An 18249-nucleotide genomic window follows, 5' to 3' on the forward strand; every position below is an offset into this window, starting at 1 on the left:
AAACATATTTTTTTTCCTCAGTCTAGGCCGATACGTATTCTTCTACATAATTGGTTAAAAAATAAATCGCAATAGGCATTTATTCATTGGTTTGCGCAAAAGTTATAGTGTCTACAAAATAGGGGTAGTTTTATTAATATATTTTTTTATTTTTTACTAGTAATGGCGGCGATCTGCAATTTTTATCGTGACTGCGACATTATGGCGGACACATCGGACACTTTTGACACATTTTTGGGACCATTGTCATTTATACAGCGATTAGTGCCATAAAAATGACACTGGCAGTGAAGGGGTAACCACTAGGTGGCGCTGTAGGGGTTAAGTGTTCCCTAAGGAGTGATTCTTACTGTAGGGGGGCGTGGCTTGCTGTGACACGTCACTGAGCGTGTTCCCGATCAGTGACAGTGTCACTAGGCAGAATGGGGAGATGTTGTGTTTACACTAACATACATCTCCCCGTTCTATATCTCCGTGAGACGAGTATGCCCGCGGTAATCGAGTCCGCGGGACCCGCGGGCGTGCGCGTGCCAGAAACAAACACTTCTTAAAGGGGACGTACAGGTACGTTCAGGGATTTTTTTCAGGGGGAACTCCGTTCCACCACCTCTGGCTCAGACCCTTTGGTGCCTGCTCACCACAATCACTTGTAAACACAGAAGTCTGGTTTTTGTGTTTACAAGTGACAGCTCTGCACTCTGTGTGTAACCCCCTGAACTCTGCACCCTTTAAGACCCTCCTACTGTTTGTAAAATCTGAATGGGGTTGTGGTTGGGTTCCTGCACCTATTTTCTGAGAAAAAAAGCTCTGGGTACGTCCTTTTGCCTGCCGGTGCCATGCTGCAGACGTATATCTGCGTGCGGCGGGTGGCAAGCTGATAAAGGACTTCCACATAGAACCCGGCCTGGAATTTCAGCCAGTGTGTGGGGCTTAAAGGGGAGTTCCAGACAATTTTTATGTTTATTAAAAGTCAGTAGCTACAAAAAGTGTAGCTGCTGGCTTTTAACATACATACACTTACCTGCTCCAGCGTTCCAGCGACGCGCCGGCCGGGGCTCCGCTCCTCTCCCCCCCTCCCCGGCCGGCGTCTTCATTTCAACTGTGGGCACCCGGCCGTGACAGCTTTCGGCTTCACGGCCGGGCACCCACTGCGCATGCGCGAGCGGCACTGCGCATGCGCGCGGCCCGGCGCTGCGCCGTCTGATTGGACAGGAGATCGCCTAGGACCTGTGACGTGTCCTAGGCAATAGCCTACAGGGAGGGGCTGCTGTAGGCGATTAAGCTTAATCGCCTACACAGCCTCTCGGCGGAAGGAGGAAGTGGGACAGGAAGTCCCACTCCTCTTGAAGCCCCCACTCCCCCCCCAAAAAAAAATTACATGCCAAATGTGGCATGTAAGGGGGTGAGGAGTGGGATAAGCGGAAGTTCCAATTTTGGGTGGAACTCCGCTTTAATGAATATGTAAAGCAGAGTGATTACTGGGGATCGCACATACATAGTTACATAGTTACATAGTTAGTCAGGTTGAAAAAAGACACAAGTCCATCCAGTTCAACCACAAAAAAAAAAAAAAAAAAAAAAACACAGTAAAATCCTATACACCCAACTCCATACCCACAGTTGATCCAGAGGAAGGCAAAAAACCCCAGCAGAGCATGAGATCCAATTTGCTACAGCAGGGGAATAAATTCCTTCCTGATCCCCCGAGAGGCAATCGGATTTACCCCGGATCAACTTTAACTTTAAATCTTAGTACTCAGTTATATTCTGTACATTTAGGAAAGAATCCAGGCCTTTCTTAAAGCAATCTACTGAGCTGGCCAGAACCACCTCTGGAGGGAGTCTGTTCCACATTTTCACAGCTCTTACTGTGAAAAAACCTTTCCGTATTTGGAGGTGAAATCTCTTTTCCTCTAGACGTAAAGAGTGCCCCCTTGTCCTCAGTGTTGACCGTAAAGTGAATAACTCAACACCAAGTTCACTGTATGAACCCCTTATATATTTGTACATGTTGATCATATCCCCCCTTATTCTCCTCTTCTCAGGAGTGAATAAATGTAGTTCCTCTAATCTTTCCTCATAGCTGAGCTCCTCCATGCCTCTTATCAGTTTGGTTGCCCTTCTCTGCACATAGCCAAGTTTAAAAATAAATGTAGTAATTTTGCAAGAAATATAAATCCTGTAAAAGTATGTATTTTACATTTCTTTGGGGTGCTTTAAATGGTAGATAAGAGACACGATTACGCAGATATCCTGTCCTAAAAAAAATCCCATCTGTGTCCCCTGCAGGGAGATTAGAGCCCGATGTCGGGGTTATCTCAATATTACACTCATATCCCCCTTGGTTACGTCTACTGGAAATCATCAGTCAGTTTCAGGCAAGTGTCATAAGTAATTATGTCACCTCAACTGGCAGCTCACATTCTCTCTATTCCTTAAAAAGATGAGTGTATGTTGCCGGCATCTGTCCTAAATGAACAACAAAATAGGCCCCTTGCTGCGGGATTTTCTCTCATTAGCTCTGTTTAAAACTTGAAACAAAACCAAATCTGGCTGATGTCGCATTGACAATGGATTGGTCTTTGGGTGTAAACACAGCTGCGTTCACAGTCTCTCTGGCTTACATAAATGAATGGTTACAGAAAGGATGAAATATTTACTTTTCCTGGGGAGGATGCTGCTTCAAGCTCCCTCCAGTGTTGCCCGTGTTAAAAATCTTAAAGCTATAGTTTAGTTATAAAATAAAAAAAAATCCTTACAAGCCTAACCACTTAAAGTGGAGGTTCACCCAAAAACGTAATTTTTAACATTAGATTGAGGCTCATTTTGTCTAGGGGAATCGGGTGTTTTTTTTTTTTAAATCGAAGCAGTACTTACCGTTTTAGAGATAGATCTTCTCCGCCGCTTCCGGGTATGGGCTGCGGGACTGGGCGTTCCTATTTGATTGACAGGCTTCCGACGGTCGCATACATCGCGTCACGATTTTCCGAAAGTAGCCGAACGTCGGTGCGCAGGCGCCGTATAGAGCCGCACCGACGTTCGGCTTCTTTCGGGTACTCGTGACGCGATGTATGCAACCGTCGGAAGCCTGTCAATCAAATCGGAACGCCCAGTCCCGAAGACCATACCCGGAAGCGGCGGAGAAGATCTATCTCTAAAACGGTAAGTACTGCTTCGATTTAAAAAAAAACACCCGATTCCCCTTGACAAAATGAGCCTCAATCCAATGTTAAAAAAAAAAAAATTCGGGTGAACTCCCGCTTTAAGACCCGGACCTTTAGGCAGGTAAAGGACCTGGCCAGTTTTTGCGATTCGGCACTGCGTCGCTTTAACTGACAATTGTGCGGTCGTGCGACGTGGTTTCCAAACAAAATTGGCGTTCTTTTTTTCCCCACAAATAGAGCTTTCTTTTGGTGGCATTTCATCATCTCTGCGGTTTTTATTTTTTTCGCTATAACCAAAAATAGCGCGTCAATTTTGAAAAAAAATCAATATTTTTTACATTTTGCTATAATAAATATCCCCCAAAAACATATATAAAATGTTTTTTTTCCCTCAGTTTAGGCCGATATGTATTCTTCTACCTATTTTTGGTAAAAAAAAAAATTGCAATAAGCGTTTATCGATTGGTTTGCGCAAAATTTATAGCGTTTACAAAATAGGGGACAGTTTTATTGCATTTTTATTTTATTTTTATTTTTTTTACTACTAATGGCGGCGATCAGCGATTTTTTTCGTGACTGCGACATTATGGCGGACACTTCGGACAATTTTGACACATTTTTGGGACCATTGTCATTTTCACAGCAAAAAATGCATTTAAATTGCATTGTTTATTGTGAAAATGACAGTTGCAGTTTGGGAGTTAACCACAGGGGGCGCTGAAGGAGTTATGTTTCACCTAGTGTGTGTTTAAAACTGTAGGGGGGTGTGGCTGTAGGACTGACGTCATCGATTGTGTCTCCCTATAAAAGGGATGACACGATCGATGCAGCCGCCACAGTGAAGCACGGGGAAGCCGTGTTTACATACGGCTCTCCCCGTTCTTCAGCTCCGGGGAGCGATCGCGAGGGGGCGGCTAGAAACGAATAGCCGCGCCCTCATCCCGGATCACTCCCACAGAAGAACCGACCATGTACCGGGGGGGGGGGGGGGGTCCCGATCAACACCGCGGAAAGTCAGGGACGTACATGTACGCCCATATGCCTGTACGTGCCATTCTGTGGAAGTACATATACATGCGGCGGTCGTTAAGCGGTTAAAAAAAAATCAATATTTTTTACTTTTTGCTATAATAAATATCCCCCAATATATATATATATATATATATATATATAACATTTCCTCAGTTCAGGCCAATACGTATTCTTCTACATATTTTTGGTAAAAAAAAAAATCACAATAAGCATTTATTGATTGGTTTGCGCAAAAGTTATAGCATCTACAAAATAGGGGATAGTTTTATAGCATTTTTATTGATATTTTTTTTTTTTTTGCTAGTAATTGCGGCGATCAGCGATTTTTTTTCGTGACTGCGACATTATGGCGGACACATCGGACACTTTTGGGACCAAATTTTCACCATCTTTAGCTAACCTCTACATGGGATGGTGGTAGAGGTACCGCATTTTTGGACCTGGTAGCCCCCGCCGCAGTGACACGGCTTTCTATTGCAGGTACATAGATGACCTCTTGTTTATTGTTTCCGATCCACATGTAGATTTACAGGAGTGGTTAAACTATATGAACGACAATCAACTCAATTTAAATTTTACTGGAGTTCTAAATAAGAAATGCATAGAATTTCTAGATGTCACACTGACGGGTGAAAACAGTGCAGTTATTTCCAACCTCTATAGGAAACCCAGCGCTGGGAATACCCTTCTACGGGCTGATTCTAACCATTCGGGACATACTATAAACAGTATCCCGGTTGGTCAATTCCTAAGATTGAGGAGGCGTTGCAGCAAAGAATCAGACTTTGATCAGGAAGTCATACACATGTCCAATAGATTCAAGGAAAGAGGTTATCCAAGAGCCATAATAAATAGGGGCATATGAATAGCCAAGAGAGTACAAAGAAAAGAACTGCTCTTAGATAAACTTCCTGGTCACGACGGACAGGGCCGTACAAAAAAGCTTAAAGATCAAAATTATACCACTACTTTTTCTACTCCATACAGCAGTGAGTTTCACAAAATAAAAAAAGATTGTCACCAAATATCTTCCAATTTTGTCCAATGACCCTATCTATTGTGAAATTTTAAAAGGAGGTGTCCGCACTGTATCCAGGAGGGCTCCATCCCTCAGCAGTTTGTTATCCCCCAGTCTTTTTTGCAGTAGGCCCACTCCCACCAATTGGTTATCTTTTAATGGAACATTTAGATGTGGTGGTCGCAGTTGCACATACTGCCCTTTCATCCAAAAAGGGGACACTGTTACTTCCACCTCTACAGGGAAATCGCACAAGCTATATTCTTTCATTAATTGCAACACACGATATGTAGTATATGTGATCACATGCAAACTTTGTTTAATACAATATGTTGGTAGGACAACCAGAAGACTTAAGGATCGCCTCTATGATCACCTATACCCCTCTTCTGCAATTAGCGGACCTCCAGCTGTTGCAAAACTACAAGTCCCATCATGCCTCTGCCTCTGGGTGTCATGCTTGTTGCTGTCAGAGTCTTGCTATGCCTCATGGGACTTGTAGTTCTACAACAGCTGGAGGTCCGCTAATTGCATATCCCTGACCTATACGATATCGATAAAGACCATGCCACCAATGTCGCACGACATTGGAACATTGCTCATGACAAGGACACTTCTAGTCTAATCATTCAAGGGCTAGAAAGAATCACAAAACCAGCTAGAGGTGGGGACAAATTTAACATACTGTGCAGGCAAGAATTCCAGACGCCCTTTGGGGCTCAACTTTGAGTGGGATGTGTCCCACTTTTATTAGTTGGGTCTGGCTGGTTCACATGATCATTCCATACCCCATTATATATATGAAACATATAATTTTCTGTTTTGTTTCAGATATTCTTATTGTATATACTTCTTTCCTTTGGCCAAAATTTTTCTGATCACTTTTTCTCAAACCGAGTAGGTGTCTTCTCTTTTTGGGGACGATGGGAACATTGCGGCTCCTTTATCATCCTTCTTCCTAAATAGGCACTATTTTTGTGCCTCAATTTAAATATATAATATAAAAAATAGAAGATAAATGATAGTGGAGCTTTCCAACAGGTTCTGCCCTTGACACATACCGCTGCATCATTTCAGGTTTGGTTTTTGTTCATTATGTCATTTTTTGAAGAAAGGGTTTTTTTTGTTTTTTTGGAGCATATATATTGCTTCCTTTTTTCTTTCTTTTTATATAGACATTACAATGACTATATACGTTTAATAATGACATGCAAACCAGAAATGCGCAGCGACATAGTGCATGGTATCATAACCACACATATACCATTTTAATTAAAATATCGTATTTTTATACATATAAATGTTGTTTGTTTTTAGACATACAAAAGGCTGCAGTCTTCAGAATTTCCACATTCTTTATTTATTGCCTATTTCACCCTATAGCCACATATGTCTACTTCAAGCGGTGGTTCACCCTCCTTAACAACAGTCTAGCATTACATTCGGCATAGTAGCGCAAGCTACAGTATGCCTGTCTGTATTTTTTTATCCCCGTACTCACTGTGCTATTGTACATTGAAGATTCCGACTCCCACGGGGAATGGGCGTGCCTATGGAGAGGGAGGATGATCGAAGGCCGGCTCTGGCACGTCACGCTCCCCGAAGACAGCCGGAGTAGGTCTCGGCTCTTCACGGCGCCTGCGCACAGGCTATGCGCAGGCGCCGTGAAGAGCCAAGCCTATTTCGGCTATTTCCGGAGAAGCTTGACGCGCCAGGGCCGGCCGTCAATCACCTTCTCTCTCCATAGGAACGCCCATTCCCCGCGGGAGTCGGAATCTTCAATGTACAATAGCACAGTGAGTACGGGGATAAAAAAATACAGACAGGCATACTGTAGCTCGCGCTACTATGCCGATTTTAATGCTAGAGGAAAAAAATATATATATTTTTTTTTATATAGGGTGAACCCCCGCTTTAACAACCTTTTTATAATGTCACACAAAATGTATTATTTGTTTTATTTGTTGTTGTTCATTCATCCTTTAGGGCTCTTTCACACGTCCGTTCCGTTTGTCCGTTTTTTGGACATCCGTTAACGGACCGCAATGCTTCCCTATGGGCTAGCGTCCGTTAGCGGATGAGCATCCGCTAACGTCCGTTAGCATCCGTCTGCGTTCAGTTCCGTTTTTTTGGACGGAAGAAAACCCTATTTTTCTTCCGTCTAAAAAACGGAACGGACGTTAACGGATGATCCGTTTATCATCCGTTAAGCTAACATCCGTTTTTCTATGTAAAAAGCCCCCCCCAAAAAAAACGGATGAAAAAACGGATGGAAAAACTGATGCAAAAACTGATGCAAAAACTGATGAAAAACTGATGAAAAACTGACGAAAAACTGATTTAAAAACGGATCAACTGATGAAAAAAAAACTGATCTGAAAAACTGAACGGACGTGTGAAAGAGCCACACTGGTTATGACATATACATGTGTCTCACACATGGGGTCTCTCCTCTTTTTTTCTTTCTCTTGTTTGGTTTCACCATCAAGAGTTTGAGAAATGAGATATTTTTTCATTCACAAATCTTTTTTAATCTCATACACAGGAGCACCTCGTGTGTGATACATCAAGGAAAATGGTGTTCCTTTGACTAATGATCACCTGGGAGTGTTTGGTGAAACGCCCCATTCACCTCTTTCCCTCCCCTATTTAAGCACATTTTGGTCATTTGTTCACTAGCTACGAGTAAGCATCACACGATGCGAAACATGTCAGCTCTTTTTTCCTAATCCACTTCTTGGTTGACTGCATGAATTTTGGCTGTTTTTTCCATTTGAATTTTTGTTGTTTTTTCATGTTTTGAATAAAGACATCGTTTTTTGAGGAGTGCGGCGATCCAGGATTTTTCTTTCATCTCACTTTTAGGACCATTGTCACAGCAAAAAGTGCTATAAAAATGCACCGATTACTGTGAAAAGGACACTGGCAGTGAAGGGGTTAATCACGAGGGGGCGCTGTAGGGGTTAAGTATGACCTAATGTGTGTTTCTTACTGTAGGGGGGCGTGGCTGGAAGTGTGATGTCACTGATCGTCGTTCCCTATAACAGGGAACAGACGATCACTGACACTGCCACAGAGAAGAACGGGGAAGGTTTGTTGACACTCACCTCTCCCCGTTTTTCAGCTCCTGTGACCCAATCGCGGGACACCGGCGGCGATCGGGTCCACGGGTCCCGCGGGAGCGGTCACGGAGCTTCCAGCCGTGGGTCGCGAGCGCGCCGCCAGCGGCGTGCTCGTGGCCCACGGCTGGGTTCTTAAAGGGGACGTACAGGTACGCTCCTTGTGCCCAGCCGTGCCATTCTGCCAACGTATATCGTCGCGCGGCGGTCCTTAAGTGGTTATACATATCATATGAATGCAATCTAACTTCTTTATGCGACATATGTAATTTAATTTCTATCAATTCCGACTTACCAGGATGGTTGGCCTTTATATGGGATTTTATAAGGCGGTCGTCTGAGAAGGACTTTTCACAGGCAGGGCAGGAGTAGGTCTTTTTGTCCTGCAGAGAGAGAGAGAGAGAGAGAGGAAGAGAGATGCAGACAATCAATAACATTACAGAATAATTGTGACTTATGAGCCAGAAGAGGCAATGTATCGACTAGCCAATAATGTGATTGATGAAGCAGAGTGTTTTACTGCAGCGCCAAGTTTTCCGTCGACAAAAACTGGATCATTTTTATCCAGGACGTAAAAAAAGAAAATCAAGCACAATGACAGCGTGAGGTTCAAGACTATCAAGCACTGTACAGCTGTAGAACACTGAATACCGATAACTAAAATTATGTACCGTATTTATCGCGGTATAACGCGCTCCCGCGTATAACGCGCACCCCTAAAGTTGCCCCCGAAATTCCTGTAAAAAAAAATGTTATATGATTTTATTACTTACAGTTTTGGTGTCTTCCCAGCGTCCATCGTCCGGTCCGGCGTCCGTCTGCGGCCTCGATGGTGTCCTCCCGGCCTCTCCAGCGCGCGCCTCACGTCGAGTCCCCGCTTCCCGCGCTCAGTTCGAACGCCTCCGCCGACATATACCAAGTGCAGTACACTCGGGTACATTCGGCAAGGCTCGGCTTCGCTCGCGCTCTGTGACGTTTATGCGTGAGCACGAGCGAAGCCGAGACTAGCCGAATGTACCGAGTGTACTGCACTCGGTATATGTCGGCGCAGGATTTCAAACTGAGCGCGGGAAGCGGCTATCGGCGTATATCGCGCACCCACAATTTTCCCCTTATTTTAAGGGGAAAATAGTGCACGATATACGCCGATAAATACGGTAATTGCCAAAAGATTTGCATCTGTGTCTCCCATCCAGTGTGGTTACAATTTGGTCACTTAAAGTGATTTTAAAGCTTTTTTTAACCACTTCAATACCAGGCAATTTTACCCCCATCCTGCCCAGGCAAACTTTTAGTTTTCAGCGCTGTCACACTTTGAAAGACAATTGCATGGTCATGCAACACTGTATCCAAATTAGATTTTTTATCCATTTTCTTAGTTTCGGTTATAACATTTTGCAATTAGGCAATTTTTTCTGCACAGATGTGCACCAAAGAGGCTGCACTAATGGGCACCAAAGAGTCTGCACTAAAGAGCACAGATGAGGCTGCACTAATGGGCACCGATGAGTAGAGCTGCACGATTAATCGCAGAGAGAATCGCGATCTCGATTCACCCCCCCCCCCCCCCGCGCGATCTCCAGGCTGGTTGACCCGCGATTTTCTTCTCTCACCGCCCGTTCCACGTAACCAGCGTGGAACGCAAATGGCGCCGATAACGGAACCGACGTCAGCAGCCTGCACCGCTGGATGGGTGCCTGGGCTTCTCTCACAGTTCTGTACAACTGTAGTGTGTATCCATGCGCCACCCAGTGGTTGCCGGCGGTACCGCTTCTGATGTATAAAAAACAGACCAGTGATATGTCTATAATGTTAAAGACCATATAACTCCTATGAAAAAAGCAGAATAAAAGTTTGATTCTGCTTTTTTCATAGGAGTTATATGGTCTTTAACATTATAAAAAAATCTTATTTAAATAAAAAGAAAAATCTGATTTAAAATCAACAAAAATATCAGATTTAAATAAATAAATCTGATTTAAATAAAAAAAAAATTGATTTAAATATAAAAAAAAATCTGATTTAAATAAAAAAAACTGTTTATTTTTTATTTTATAAAAAAAAAAAAAAATCATTGATTTATATCCACCCTGCTTGGTACTGAGGTGGTTATCATTTATGATACTTCCACTGTGATTTTAGCGCTTTGGCTTCAGATGGTCTAACACCTGCGAATGGCTGGAATCTGACAAGTGGCTCCTATTTAGTTTCCAGCTTCGCCGATTAATGCCGAAATGAAAAGCCGGCTGCAGACTGCAATGGGAACCTTTCTTTCCTCCTCTTTCGTTCACATCCACGGAGCTTGAAACACTCTGGGAATGTGGAACCGACTTCAAAGCGCATCAATCAGAGAAGAGATTCCTTCCAGGTGAGCCCGTCAGCATCAAAGTCCTTCAAACAGCGACTGTCAGAACCTCTCCCCAGCTGTCCTGTGTCTAATCTTTAAAAGAAAAAAAAATGGAAACTTCTCAAACAAATTATACTTGTCAGCGGGCGGTATAACGTAAAAAGACGATACAGCAGCCAGAGAACATGACGGCATCCCTACGGCATCTGCAATCCTTTGCGGGATACTGAACAGTAAGTTCCAGCATGCTTCAGCAGCCATACATTGACACGATGGTTACGTACGTATTCCGATTTCAGGGAATCTCCTAATGAGAACTAATTTGTACAACGGATTACCCCATTACTGCATGTCTATGCCTTCTTAAAGGGAATATTTACAATGATTTGTATTGTTTTATACCAATTCTTACATTTTATATTCTCTGTTTTTTTTTTACAGCGGAGCCCCGGAAAGGTTTTACCCACTTCCTGACCGGGCCATTTTTTGCGTTACGGCACTGCGTCGCTTTAACTGACAATTGCGCGGTCGTGCAACACTTTACCCAAACAAAATTGACGTCCTTTTTTTCCCAAAAATAGAGCTTTCTTTTGGTGGTATTTGGTCACCTCTTGTCACAAACTACGGTGAACGAGAGTGAACCACAACTGCGGTGAAGGGAAGATTTCAATGCACTTCTCTATGTGATGTGATTATTCAGTAATGGGCCCCAGGCGTCACTCCAATCAGAGAAAAGGAGTTTGGGGGTTCACTACATCATCTCTCTCACATATAAGAATGCGTTGAGCTACTAAGGCCCCTTTCACACTGGGGCGGGAGGTGCGGTGGCGGTATAGTGCCGCTAAAAAATGCGGCGCTGTACCGTCGGAATTGCCACGGGATTCGGCTGCTAGCGGTGCAGTATTAACCTCCGCTAGCGGCCGATAAAGGGTTAAAACCGCCCGCAATGCGCCTCTGCAGAGGCGCATTGTGGGCGGTATTACCGCGGTTTCCCATTGTTTTAAATGGGAAGGATACATACCGCTCCTGTCACCGCTCCAAAGATGCTGCTGGTAGGAGATTTTTTTATCTCCTGCCAGCACATTGCCTCAGTGTGAAAGCCCTCCGGCTTTCACATTGAGTATGCAGTGAAGGAGTATTTCAGGCGGTATAGCAGCGCTATTTTTAGCGCTATACCACCTGAAAAACTCCTCAGTGTAAAAGGGGTCTAAGGGTGGAGGTATGACAACATGCCTTTAACCCCTAGCGTTGAAAAGGTACAGTGAACATATTCAGTATTTTAGAGCATAAGTCCGTATACAATTAACGACAAGTGTCAAGCACGTAGCACAGGGCTCGACAAATCCCGGTCGCCAGGGCGACTAGAAATAGCATCCTGGCGACTTGGCTTGGAAGGTGGGCAAAAATATAAAAATGTTTTTTTTTTTTTTTTTGTGAAGTCCCCAGCTCTTCCTTGTGTGAGCTGGCGCCATCTGGTGGTGGCCGTTGGTATTACAAGTTAAGCATTACAAGTTAAACAGCAATTCTAATGTAATTTTTCAATATTTTCACTGCCATCTTCTTCCCTCTAATTAAAACCCCCAAACATTATATATATTTTTTATCCTAACACCCTAGAGAATAAAATGGCGATCATTGCAATACTTTGTCACGCCGTATTTGCGCAGCGGTCTTACAAGCGCACTTTTTTGGGGAAAAAATTACACTTTTTTTAATTAAAAAATAAGACAACAGTAAAGTTATTCCCATTTTTTTTTTTAATATTATGAAAGATAATGTTACGCCGAGTAAATTCATACCCAACATGTCACGCTTCAAAATTGCGTCCGCTCGTGGAATGCCGAAAAACTTCATAGGCGACGTTTAAAAAAATCTACAGGTTGCATGTTTTAAGTTACAGAGGAGGTCTAGGGCTATAATTATTGCTCTCGCTCTACCAATCGCGGCGATGCCTCACATGTGTGGTTTGAACACCGTTTACATATGCGGGCGCTGCTCACGTATGTGTTCGCTTCTGCGCGCAAGCTCGTCAGGACAGGGTGCAACTCCAACTCCGACTCCTACTAAATTTAGATTGTCGGAACATTTATGAGTCGAAACATTTATCTACCGACTCCACAGCCCTGGTTTTCTGGCTCCTAACTTTTTTAGCTGGCTCCTAGATTCCAAGCAAATTTGTCAAACCCTGACGTAGCATATGAAAATACTGTATGCAAATAGCAATTACTTGAGAGAAGTAACTTTAGCTTAAATGATCTGAGAGTGTATGTGCCTTTAAGATATTCCAAAACTGTTACTTGAAAGCACAACGTGTAATGCCAAGCAGCATAGTAGTAATGGTACTTATCCGTTTGCAGAGGATGAGAGTATGCAGAGTATTGTAGCAGCAATGGGATTCGTCATGGAGGGTCGCCTGGTGCAGGATATCTTATGGTGTCCCCAGCCACAGCAGTAAGATCAGCAGCGTGGAAGGAGGCAGTGGATAACTAAGAGGTATCATGGATCCAGGTTGCGCTGCTATTCAGTTAAGGGGATATGCCAGTAGTTTGTATTTAGCGTGGGCCGGCAACAATAGGACAGCGTGTACTATCCACGCTGTCCTGTTTATAGGAGGGAGGCATGTGAAGTGCATAAAGCACTGATTCGACTCGCACTTCCGTGTTTCACGCTGAAACGCACACGGCGATGACGTCATCGCGCGGTCGCCGTATGCGTTCCAGCGTGGAACGCAATACGGCGACGAGAGAGCGCCGATTACACCTCTGCAGTTTTTCATTTTTTGCGCTATAAACAAAAAAATGAATGTAAATTTTGGAAAAAAATAATAATTTTTCTACTTTTTGCTATAGTAAATAACTCCAAAAATGAAAAAGAAAAAATGTCTTCATCAGTTTAGGCTGATATATATTCTGCTACATATTTTTGGTAAAAAAAAAAAAAAAAAAAAAAAAAAAAAAAATCACAATAAGTTATAGTGTCTACAAAATAGGAAATATATTTATGGCATGGATATAATTTTTTTTCTTTTACTAGTAATAGCGGTGATCAATGATTTTAAGTGGGACTATGACATTGCGGCAGACAGACGGGAACACTTTTTAGGGACCAGTGACATTTATACAGTGCTCACAGCTAAAAATAGCCACAGATTACTGTATAAATGACACTGGCGAGGAAGGGGTTAGCACTAGGGGGCGTACAAGGGGTTAAGTGTGTCCTAGGGCTGTGTTTCTAATCGTGGGGGTAGGGGACTGACAGGGAATACAGAGAGATCGCTGTTCCTGATCCCTAGGAACAGCAAATCTCTCTGTACTTCCCCTGACAGAACGGGGATCTGTCCGTTTACATTGACAGATCCCTGTTCTGCCTCTCTGAGGAGCAATCGTGGGACGCCGGCGGACATCGCGGCCACTTGCCAAGTGCATTGGCATGGATGCACGCCCACTATAGCTCTTAAAGTGGCCGCCATACAGCTGCAGCGATTCGCGCAGCAGTGCCAACCTGCCGTTGTATAACTGCGGCTGGTCGGCAAGCATTTAAGGGCTTGTAAAATTTGCTTTAATCTAAGAGCCAACTAAAAGAAAAAGTTAGGGCTCTTTCACACGGGACGGATCCGTGATGATCCGCCCCGTGAACCTCCGCTTGCTCAGTGGGGATCGCTCCCCTGACCCGGCGGATGGCAGGGCGGTCTCCACACACTGTGCAGGGACCGCCCTGTCAGATCTCCGCTCTCCCCTATGGGGGGGATCGGATGAACACAGGCCGTCGTCTGTCCATGTTCACTCGATCCGATGACGGATGGAAAAAATAGGGTTTTCCTCTGTCTGCAGAATCGGAGGAATGTGGACCCGGATGAGATCGGGTGTCAGCAGATGTTCATTCGCTGACACCCGCAATCTCATAGGGATCAATGTATGTCCCTTTTTCATCCGTACACGGATGGATGAAAAAGCGGACATACGATCCGCAGGTGTGAAAGAGCCCTTGGAAGCCAGTTTTTTTTTTTTAACCAACAAAGCTTTATTTTCAAAATAAGGTCCGTTGGCATTGACCATAGGGTGAGTACATGGATTGAAAACTGGCAACAAAGGCGAGTTCAGAGGGTGGTGATAAATAGGGAGTATTCAGAATGGTCAGGGGGTGGGGGGGGGGTAGTGGGGCCCCCCAGGGTTCTGTGCTGGGACCAATTCTAATTAATTTGCTCATAAGCGACCTGGAGGATGGGGTAAACAGTTCAATCTCTGTATTTGCTTACAATACTAAGCTAAGCAGGGCAATAAATTCTCCGCAGGATGTGGAAACCTTTCAAAAAGATCTGAACAAATGAATGGGGTGGGCAACTACACGGCAAATTAAGTTTAATGTAGAAAAATGTAAAATAATGCATTTGGGTGGCAAAAATATGAATGCAATCTATACACTGGGGGGAGAACCTCTGGGGGAATCAATGATGGAAAAGGACCTAGGGTCCTAGTAGATGACAGGCTCAGCAATGGCATGAAATGCCAAGCTGCTGCTAACAAAGCAAACTGAATATTGTCATGTATTAAAAAGGGGATTAACTCCAAAGATAAAACGATAATTCTCCCGCTCTACAAGACTCTGGTCCGGCCGCACCTGGAGTATGCGGTCCAACTGGGCACCAGTCCTCAGGAAGGATGTACTGGAAATGGAGTGAGTACAAAGAAGCCAAACAAAGCCAATAAAAGGGACTGGAGGACATTAGTTATGAGGAAAAGTTACAAGCACTGAACTTATTCTCTCTGGAGAAGAGACGCTTGAGAGGGGAATATGATTTCAATTTACAAAATACTGAAGGGCTGCAACTAACGATTATTTTCATAATCGATTAGTTGGCCGATTATTGTTTCGGTTAATCGCATAATAGCCTTTAAAAAAAAAAAAAATCATTTTAAAAAATGTTTTGGGGCCAATTTGTTGTTGGGCAGATTACAAAACACAAATTGCTGCAAAAACACATTACATGCTTTTCTGCAGCTTCTCCATTGAAGTCTATCGAACCAAAAAAAAAAAAAAAACAGCACCGTTTGGCGTTAAAAACTCCTCGCCCTTTCCAAATACGCAGCAGCTGAAAAAAAATCATGGATGTGAACGTGTCCCATAGGAAAACATGTAAATGAACTGTAGTGTGTTTCTGCAAAAAGCACCAAAAAACACAGAGGTGTGACTCCGGCCTGAGATGTTTAGTAACATAATGGGGTTAAAAAAACAAATATAAGTACAAAAAGAGCAAATAATCGCTACTGTAAGGGGTTCATTTTTTTACTGTGAAACAGTAAAAGTAATATTTACAGTAGCCCCAGATGACGTTCAAGGGAACGAAACGCGTTGGAGACTACACTGACCCCACTGCCGGACTTACTTAAGCGATTGTTTTATCCTTCTTAAATGTGAGTGTAAAACCTTTTTATTAAATACCGTTATTCATCAAATACAGAATCACGCTATGTGCACCTTTATTTCTCTTTCTCCTATCTGCATTATTTGAAAATTCTGTGGATGTGTTCACATCAATACCTGGGAGCATTTACTAGCACCATTCAACTGGTACCTGTGAAATCGCTATACTATCTATGAAAAATATTCCAGGAGACCAACTGATCTTTCATCATTGGAGCCCACTTTGGATTCTTGGCATCACTTAAAGCTTGTATGACCCAATGGGTATATGCCTATTTGGGTCCATTCCCTCTGGTAAGCCTCATAAGTATCACAATTGGTGGCGGATCTTCTATCAAACACTGTGTATCGCATCAATTACCAGCACTTGATATTTTGTAGTCTATCATGGACTCATATTTATCCACTTTACTGTTCATTTGAACAGTTTATATACTTTATCCTATATAAGACTTTTTCACTCTTTTTCTTTTTAGCGCTACACTTTATGTATTTTTAATATTTACAGTAGCGATTTGCTTTTTTTGTACTATAAAGGGCCAATTTTTGTTTTTTTAACCCCATTATGTTACTGGCCGATTAATCATGAAAATTGTAATTGATTCATTTCATAATCGATTAGTTGTTTCGGCCCTAAAATACTGTACTGGTGACCCCACAACAGGGCTAAAACTTTTTCGCAGAAGGTAGTTTAACAAGACACATGGCCACTGATTAAAATTAGAAGAAAAGAGGTTTAACCCTAAACTACGGAGAGGGTAGAGCGGCAAGGATGTGGAATTCCCTTCCACAGGCGGTGGCCTCAGTGGGGAGCATCAACCGTTTCAAGAAATTATTAGTTAAGTACCTCAACATACAGGGATATACAATGTAATACTGACATATAAGCACACACATAGGTTGGACTTGATGGACTTGTGTCTTTTTTCAACCTCACCTACTATGTAAATATGTTTTGCTTGGGGAACAAATACTTCTTTTTACTCACCGAACTACAACCTAATTTATAACATTTGTATCATGTGTTTTTTTTCTGGATTTTTGGTTGATATTCTGTCTTTATACTTTAAAAATACAAGTAGGATAACAATTATAGACCCTTCATTTCTTTGTAAGTGGCCAAACTTACAAAATCTGCAGGGGATCAAATTATAATTTCCTCCACTGTGTATAATGTTTGAGGGTTTTAACTACCGTATTTATCGAGGTATAACGCGCACCCCAAGCTTAGAAAGGTAAAAAAGGAAAAGAAAAGAAAACTTTTTTGCCCTGCGTCCATCGGCGGCCTTGTCTGGCGTCCGTCTGCGGCCTTGCGCGGGGTCCGTCTGCGGCTTCCTTGCGCGGGGTCCGTCTGCGGCTTTGGAGGTGTCCGTCTGCGGCCTCCATCCAGGTGTCAGTCTCCGTCCAGCGTGTCCGTCTGCGGCTTTGGAGGTGTCCGTCTCCATCCAGCGTGTCCGGTGTTCGTTTTTGGATTTGGCGCGAGCCGATAGGAGCCGGATATCCTGTGTGTTCGGCCTTCTCGCGGCTCCTCTCGCGTGGCCGCAAGCCGAGTGCGCAGTACACTCGGCTCGGCTCTAGGCTGCGGCGGGGCCTAGCCGAGTGCGCAGTACGCTCAACTCTAGGCTAGCGGCTCAGAGACAGCGGTGATCGGCGTATATCGCGCACCCACGATTTTTCCATGATTTTAAGGGGTAAAAAGTGCGCGGTATACGCCAATAAATACGGTGATCTTCAGGCCTAAAATGTGCATTGTAACATGTGCACATAACCTAAAAAGTAGGGCTGTGCAAATTAACTTTTAATTAATCGATTAATCTTTAATTATTTTGATCGATTAAAATTCTTTTGATTGGTACTCACCTCTCCGCTGACTTCTGGGTCTTCAGGGAGTTCCGTCGGAGATCCAGTAACGTCACGGACACCGGCGGAGCTTGCCGTGTCCATCTGAAGGGCTCCTTTGCTGTGCCTTCATATCTGCATACCGGCGGGACCTTACTATCTGCCACACGCAAGGGCTGTTACACTTCCCTCTATCAACCTGGGATTCTACAACCATCCACTGGGAGTTGTGATAGTTCCCTTCATGGGACATCTACATGCCGACGGACTGATGTTAACCTCCTCATCTGGATTCAGCAGTGGTATCGT

The 18249-nt window shown here is 43.6% G+C and overlaps 1 protein-coding gene across 2 annotated transcripts in view; it reads right to left on the reverse strand.

Annotated features, from left to right (window-relative positions):
* ZFAT (zinc finger and AT-hook domain containing) overlaps window positions 1-18249 on the reverse strand; it is a 287697-nt gene that overhangs the window by 140750 nt on the left and 128698 nt on the right. For both annotated transcript variants that reach the window (XM_040355000.1, XM_040354999.1), the window contains exon 9: window positions 8629-8716. In XM_040355000.1, coding sequence (XP_040210934.1) covers window positions 8629-8716 — 88 coding nt within the window. The remainder of the gene's footprint in view (window positions 1-8628; window positions 8717-18249) is intronic.

The sequence above is a fragment of the Rana temporaria genome, chromosome 5 (genome assembly GCF_905171775.1).
Source record: "Rana temporaria chromosome 5, aRanTem1.1, whole genome shotgun sequence".
Lineage (NCBI taxonomy): Eukaryota > Metazoa > Chordata > Amphibia > Anura > Ranidae > Rana > Rana temporaria.